At 64.0% G+C, this 7355-nt stretch overlaps 1 protein-coding gene across 1 annotated transcript; it reads left to right on the top strand.

The window, feature by feature from the left end:
• Window positions 1–1965: 1965 nt before the first annotated feature.
• On the top strand, window positions 1966–7076 carry RNH1 (ribonuclease/angiogenin inhibitor 1). The gene is made up of 9 exons (XM_011380774.2): window positions 1966–2127; window positions 3278–3448; window positions 3616–3786; window positions 4194–4364; window positions 4438–4608; window positions 4801–4971; window positions 5220–5390; window positions 6549–6719; window positions 6817–7076. The coding sequence occupies exons 1-9, from the start codon at window positions 2042–2044 to the stop codon at window positions 6902–6904; spliced, it is 1371 nt and encodes a 456-aa protein (XP_011379076.1). The 5' UTR covers window positions 1966–2041; the 3' UTR covers window positions 6905–7076.
• Window positions 7077–7355: the final 279 nt, after the last annotated feature.

Below are 7355 nucleotides of genomic sequence, written 5' to 3'. Positions count from 1 at the left end.
CGTTCTACCTCAGGGACCTTAACTGGGGGCATCTTTTAGAGGATTTTCAAAGGGATCGTTGATCCCCAGAGATTAAGAAACATCCTCCTGGTCCAAAGACTCAACCAAGGGTGACCACACCCTGGTCTCCCATCAGGGCGGGTTCAGTGTTGCTCACATGCTCTGGGCAGTGGGCTGGGTGGAATCTGGGTCTATAGGGAGCAGCCCAGCTGGGGGCGGCGGGGGGCGGGGGGTGGAGGCGACTCCCCGTGAGCGTGTGGGCCTGAGATGTGCCTGTCCGGTTCTACTTCAGGGACCTTAACTGGGGGCGTCTTTTAGAGGATTTTCAAAGGGATCGTTGATCCCCAGAGATTAAGAAACATCCTCCTGGTCCAAAGGCTCAACCAAGGGCACACCCCAATGTCTAGTGAAGCCCCGAGGGGATGCCTCAGCTCATGGGTGCCCTTTTTCTGTCCTGTTTGTTAACCTCAGACTGGATTTCGGGGGAGGGCACAGCTTGGGGAGCAGTGTGGGCCCGGAGGCTCAGATGGTCCCTCTGCAGGGGAGGGTCCAGCAGCCCTCATCTCCCCGCTCCCCTGGCCTCTCTCCTCCACCTTGACTGAGGATTCTGAGTCAGGGTTGGGGTGACCGCACCCTGGTCTCCCATCAGGGCGGGTTCAGTGTTGCTCACATGCTCTGGGCAGTGGGCTGGGTGGAATCTGGGTCCTCCGAGTGACAGTTGGGTGACCATGACCAGTCAGACACCCTCCCCAGTTTCAGTAGGGCCATCTGCTGGGACCTGCAAACATGAGTTTCGCCTGCTGGTTGGCACTCGGCAGGAAGGGAACTGGAACCTTGCTGAGCCAGCCCTCCCCACTGTGGGCCCTGGACCAGCCGGCCCTGGACCAGCCGCCCTGGGTTGGAGGCGGGGGAGGAGGGAGCCTGCAGTGAGGCCAGGCAGTGCCAGGCTGGGACACAGATGCCTGACACAGTGTTCTCAGGAAGCCAGGGGTTTTAGGGAACCAGGACCTCGCACAGGCTGAGTCACCCTGTGGGGCAGGGCCATTCCCCCAGGCGGCCCAGATCATTTCCAGGGCTTTCTGTGGCTCTTGAAGGAAACAGCCCCCGGCTTGCTGCCAGGCCCTTCTGCTGGTCCCGCCTTCAAGGCCACAGGCTTCTCGTTTATTCAGGTTCCGACCAGTCCCCAGTGAGGTTGGAGGGCCTGTGACCTGCTCCCATCGACCGCTGGCCACAGGCCTCACTCCTTGCCCAGGCTGCGTCACAGCCAGGCTTCTCTGTGGGTGGACCCAGGGTGGGGCAGAGGATGTTCCCTGGCCAGTGCAGAGTCCCAAGCCCCTGGAAAGGGGTAGCAGAAGCTGGCCACCCAGGGTGTGCAGGCCACTGGGCCTCGGTACCCTCTCCACCTGCTGTGTTCTGTTCTAGGCTCCTGTGGCTGGTGCCTCTTGGGGAACTGTTACCTGACCACGGGAACCTGTCCCTCACACCAACCTGCTTCAGGGTGATGAGGCCTAGGGTGCTCGTGTCTTGGGGGGCCTCTGGCTCTGTGGACGGCCTAGCCAGTGCACCCCTCTTGTTGTCAGTTTCCCTGGCATCGCCTGATTGCCAGTCCTGTGCACCTGGCTGGGGGCCACACTTGTGTCCAGGCTCACAGGCCACGTCTCCCACCCCATCCTTGTCCAGGCAAATGAGAGGCAGGGGCTTCAGATGGCAGGTGCAGGTCCCGGCCCGCTCTGGGGCAGGGGGTGCCAAAAAGAGGGGTGCGGGAGGCCGGAGGGTGAGTGCAGCCTCTGCTCCCACAGCCACGTCTCCAGAACTGTGGCCCGCGGTGGCCTTCGCCAGTGGGCACAGCCCCTTGCCCTCCCCCGTTCCCGCTCCTAGGGGCTGAGGGAAGGAAAGAAAGTGCGCGCCCGGGGGAGGCCGAGGTGTCTCCCGTGACGTCAGCCCACCTGCAGGATGTCCGGCCCCTCAAACCGTGACGCTTGGGCTAAAATCATCTCCTCCTCCCTCTGCCTTCCGCCCAGAAAACTCCCCATCCCTCACCATGAGCCTCGACATCCACTTCGAGCAGCTGAGTGACGCCCGGTGGACAGAACTCCTGCCGCTGATCCAGCAGCACCAGGTGGTCAGGTAGGGACACTCTCGCCCGGTTCCTGAGGGTGGCCGGCAGGCCGGGGCCCACACGTGGGCATGCTGCGAAGGCCCCTCCGCTTCTGGAGGTAGGAGGTACACTGTGGCTTTCACGGGGCGTGAAATGCCGTCTTCTTCTTTCCCAGCCATCTGAAAACGGACGCCCGTTCCCGGCTCAGGCCTGGTGGGCAGGGCTCAGTCCGCTGTGTCCATCTCTGCTTGTCCTCAGGCCCAGTAGTCCTCGGGCTTCTCACCGAGAGAGAAGCTGCCTGCTCGTTGTCTCTTTAACGGGTCTGAAATCGGTCTAGGTTCTCAGAAGAGTTCTCAAGACAGTTGGGGTGCCCTGTGTCCCGCTTCCCCTGAAGTCAGCACCCCATCCCCTGGGGCCCTGGTCAGAACGAGGAGCCCCACACAGCCGCCCTGACACCAGTGTCACCAGCTTTCCCAGTATCTTTTCCTGTCCTCGTTCAGGGTCCTCCGTGGCATTCGTTATCACGTCTCCTTGGCCCCACCATCTGGGACGGCCCCTCTGTCCTTCCTTGTCCTTGGCTATCTGCCTCTTGGGTCGGCTCAGGTCTGGAGAAAGTCCCTCTGATGTCTTCCCTTGGCTGAGCCACACATTTTGGGCAAGAATACAGAGATATTCGCTCTGCCAGGCACATCATATTGTGGAGTGTATGGTCCCAGTGACACCACGTGGTCGCCCCATCACGTGACCACCTGTTAAGGGGGTGCGTGCCAGTTCTCTGCTGTTTTTCCCTCTAACACGTAGCTTGGGTGAGACACCCTGTACTCCGTGCGTGTCCTGTGTCTGCCCAGTGTTGCCTTGCGACTTTAGCTTCCCTCGGCAGAGCTTGCCACCATGGTTGTGGCTGGGCCTTTGCCTCACTGGGGCTTTTAATGGAGTCATTCCTTCTATTTGTCAGTTGTCACCTTCTGTGAGCAAGAGCTGGCGTCCCCCCACCCCCTCGCATTCAGTGTCCCACGCAGTTCGTTGTTGCTCCAGTCCCGTGCTCGGGCCCTGGCTGGCCGTCTGGTCCGGTCACTCTGTTTCACTTACAACATTGTGGTTGTGACCCACCCTGTTCTCGGCTCACTTCTGGGTCACGATCTGCCACGTGATCTGGCCATCTGAGTGTCTTGTCCGCAGGCTGATCGACTGTGGCATCACGGAAGGGCGCTGCAAGGACATCAGCTCTGCCCTCGGGGACAACCCCACCCTGACGGAGCTCAACCTTTGCAACAATGAGCTGGGCGATGCCGGCATGCGGCTGCTCCTCCAGGGCCTGCACAGCCCCACCTGCAAGATCCAGAAGCTCAGGTGAGCTCCAGCCCTGCTACCCAGTGAGGGTCGAGGTGCGGAGACCCAGCTTCCTCGTGCCTGAGGCGCATCTGAGGCCCCCCTGCCCGCTCCGGGTGGCCCCGAGAGCCCGTCCGCAGGGCCGGGCTGCGTGGCGCCCCTGTGACGGCCGCATGCTGTTCCCACAGCGTCCAGAACTGCGGCCTGACAGAGGCTGGCTGTGGGGTCCTGCCCGGCGCGCTGCGCTCCGTGCCCACCCTGCGTGAGCTGTACCTCAGCAACAACCCGTTGGGGGACGCAGGCCTGCAGCTCCTGTGCGACGGCCTCCTGGACCCCCAGTGCCACATCGAGAGGCTGCAGTGAGTTCTCCTTGCCCTCCCCCAGCCCTGCACCCGCCTGTCCCTTGGGCAGGTACCCTGCTGGCACAGTGGCTGTAGGGAATGTTGAAGGAGGGGGCTCTCGGGGGCCTGCAGATGTTCCTCCTTGGTGACATTTCCTCTGGAAGGAGCTGGCAGCTGGCCTGTGCCCTTCCCTTGAGTTTGGGGCAGCCTGGCACAGTGAGCAGGCAGGCGGGCTCCATAGAGGCAGGAGGCTGAGCTGGGAAGGCCCACGTGGAGGCCCCTGGACGCGGAGCTTGGGGCGGCGCTGCTGGTCAGTGGGTGGTGTCTGGGAGGGCCTGGGTGTCTGCGGGGGCAGGGGGGAGACTGAGGGACGCGCCTGGACCACACCGCCCCGGGCGCTGGGATGACTGCCCGCCGGCCCCCAGGGTGGAGTACTGCAACCTGACGGCCGCCAGCTGCGAGCCCCTGGCCGCGGTGCTCAGGGCCAAGCGGGAGTTCAAGGAGCTCATGGTGAGCAACAATGACCTGGGCGACGCCGGCGTGCGGGCCCTGTGCCGCGGCCTGGCGGACTCTGCCTCCCCTCTGGAGTCGCTCAGGTGAGGCCGGGTCTGGGGGGTGGTTCGGGGGTGGGGGATGGGGCAGCTGCCACAGCGCCTCCTGTGCCCTCAGGCTGGAGGGCTGCAACCTCACGCCGGCCAGCTGCCAGGACCTGGGCAGCATCGTGGCCTCCAAGGCCTCCCTGTGCACGCTGGAGCTGGGCGACAACAAGCTGGGTGACGCAGGCATCGCGAAGCTGTGCCCCGGGCTGCTGAGCCCCAGCTCCCAGCTCCGGACCCTGTGGTGAGTTGGTCTCTGGACAGCTGGCTGGAGGGTCTGGAGTAGCCCTGACACGCTATTTTGCTGGGCACTGCCCCCCCCCCCCGCCTGCTCTCTCCCAGGGCTGTGGCAGGTGGCATGGGGAGTGCCCAAGAATGTTGCACTGGGCCGGTGTGGCCCTTGGTGGCTGTGCAGTGACCAGGCCTCCTCCTGCAGGCTCTGGGAGTGTGACATCACGGCCAGTGGCTGCAGAGATCTCTGCCGTGTCCTTAAGGCCAAGGGGAGCCTGAAGGAGCTCAGTGTGGCCGGCAATGCAGTCGGGGATGAGGGCGCCCAGCTGCTGTGCGAGAGCCTGCTGGCACCCAGCTGCCACCTGGAGTCCCTGTGGTGAGCGCGGGACGAAGACCCCCAAGGGGAGGGGCCCTGTGAGCAGGGAGATGGGGCCTGGTGGGGACAGTGCCGGGGCTGAGGACCCAGGTGCACTGCTGCTCCTGAGGGCGACGCAGGAGCAGGAGCGGCCATCGAGCTGCAGGTGCCCCTGTGAGGTGGGAAGGCGCCAGCGGCCCTCGGGGTGGGGGTGTAGGTGACTCCCCAGAGACCCGGAGGCGTGGCCCAATCCTGTCCGTCTCCCACAGGGCGAAGTCCTGCGGCTTCACGGCCGCCTGCTGCCAGCACTTCAGCGCCATGCTGGCCCGGAACACGCGGCTCCTGGAGCTGCAGCTGAGTGGCAACAGTCTGGGGGACGCCGGCGTGCAGCAGCTCTGCCAGGGCCTGGGCCAGCCCGGCGCGGTGCTGCGGGTGCTCTGGTGAGCGTGCGTGACCGAACGTGTGCGCATGCTGTGGCATGCTGGCGCGGTTCCCTTCGTCACCGGCCCTCCCTCCCGTGCAGGAGCCCAGTTCTGCACGTCCCTCGGGATCCCGTCTGCTTTTGCTAACTGCCACCTCTTAGCGCTTCCGGAGCGGACTCCGAGGGGCAGTCCCGGGGCCTGGCTTCTGCCCCCAGGAGGACGAGGCCCCCGGGCTGAGTCCCGTCTGCTTCCTGTGGGGCCATCTGTCGTGTTCTGGGGTTCAGAGCTCCTTGTCCGACGTGGGCCCGGTTCGTTTTGTGCCGGAGTCGTGGCCAGGCCTCTGATGGCCTGCCTGCCTGCAGCGCTCAGGAGCCCCCCGTTAGGGGTCAGGGTCGGGCCCACATCGCCCATTCCTGCTGCCTGTCACCCTTCGTGTGTTCTGTGTCCTGGTCTGTGCCTCTCACTGGTGGCTTTCGAGGACACCTGGTCATCCTGGGTGGAGCACATGTTGAAGCTGGGTGTGGGAAGCCCTAGCCCTGAAGGCTGAGCCCGTCCAGCTCTGTGGCTGGTCCCCACAGCCTTTCCCTGGATTCTGGAGGCCTTGGTGCGCTGGGCATCTCCTGTCACCACCACCTGCTCCTCCCCTCAGCCTCTGTGGCTGCCACCTTCGCCGGCTTGCCCACGCCGGCCCCTGGCTCTCTCTCAGGTAGTGAGGAAGTGAGGGGTACAGGTGAGGCCCTCTGGGGGAGACAGCCGCCTCCAAACTGCCTTTCTGCTGTCCTCCCTCGTCATGCAGCGTGTCCCCTCCCAGAGGCCCCTGGGTGCCCAACTCTGCCAGCGGAGGCTGGGGGCCTAAGTCCGGGACGTGCCTGCGGCCTCAGGTTAGTCCGTGACTGCCGCTGTCACTGTGCGGAGCTCTGAGTGCCCTTCCCACCTTTGCGGTTCGTTCAAGGCCACCGAGAAAGCCACATGCTCAAGGCTGAGGTCTGGGGGACAGCTCTGATCCGGGGTCTTGACGTGCCACGTGCACGTGTTTCAGGATCCGTGGGCATGGTGGCATGTGAGTCCCCTCGCCCTCCATGTTCAGGTGCTGGTGCAGGCCCAGGTCACTTGGCCCGTTAGTGGCAGTCTGGGGGTGTGCCCTTTGTTCTGACTTCTGCCCTGCTCTCTGCCCAGCCTGGGGGACTGCGAGGTGACCAACAACGGCTGCAGCAGCCTGGCCTCGCTCCTGCTGGCCAACCACAGTCTGTGTGAGCTGGACCTCAGCAACAACTGTATGAGCGACATGGGCGTCCTGCAGCTGGCGGAGAGCCTCCAGCAGCCCGGCTGTATGCTGGAGAAGCTGGTGTAAGTGACAAAGTTGTGTGGTGGGCGGTGTGGCCGGGAGCGGGGGGACAGGGTGACGCAGGCCATGGTCCCAGCCCACTCCCTGACCTCTGTGCAGCCTATTCGACACCTACTGGATGGAGGACACAGACAACCGCCTGCGGGCCCTGGAGGAGAGCAAGCCGAGCCTGAAGATCATCTCCTGAGGCCCCCGGCGTCAGCTCTGGAAACCTGTTCCGCCCGCCATTGTCCCCCATGGGCGCCTGGTCAGCCCTAGGGACTCTAGTGTCAGCTCTGACTGAAGAGAAAATCAAGTCAACTTAGGGAAGAAAATTTTGGACACTTTATAACTATTAAAGCACTTTTTAGGCAAGAGGATCCTTGTCCTTTTTTGTGCGGTTCCCACGAGACACCCCGTGTTGGGTGGGGTGCCCCTGTGGACAGTCTTGCTGCCCCAGAGCACAGACTTAGCAGCCAGAACAGTTCACGTCCTGGGTCCTGGCGGCTGCCTCCGTCACTTTCTCGGGGCCTGTCCTGGAAGTTCGGTGAGGGCCGCCACGCCGAGGCAGGTGGGAAGCGCAGCCCTCGGGAGCCGGGCTTGCCGCAGCCAGCAGTCTGGCACTGGTCGGCGGCTGGCACAGCCCTGTGTGGTGGGCA

Source organism: Pteropus vampyrus, unplaced genomic scaffold, assembly GCF_000151845.1.
Source record: "Pteropus vampyrus isolate Shadow unplaced genomic scaffold, Pvam_2.0 Scaffold405, whole genome shotgun sequence".
Lineage (NCBI taxonomy): Eukaryota > Metazoa > Chordata > Mammalia > Chiroptera > Pteropodidae > Pteropus > Pteropus vampyrus.
The sequence above is the reverse complement of the archived record's forward strand: the minus strand, read 5'-3'. Positions and strand labels throughout refer to the sequence as shown.

Coding starts and splice junctions, on each gene's coding strand:
- RNH1 (XM_011380774.2), top strand. CDS start 2,042: ATGAGCCTCGACATCCACTTCGAGCAGCTGAGTGACGCCCGGTGGACA. Junction 2,128..3,277: donor CAGCAGCACCAGGTGGTCAG/GTAGGGACACTC, acceptor TCTTGTCCGCAG/GCTGATCGACTGTGGCATCA. Junction 6,720..6,816: donor TGTATGCTGGAGAAGCTGGT/GTAAGTGACAAA, acceptor ACCTCTGTGCAG/CCTATTCGACACCTACTGGA.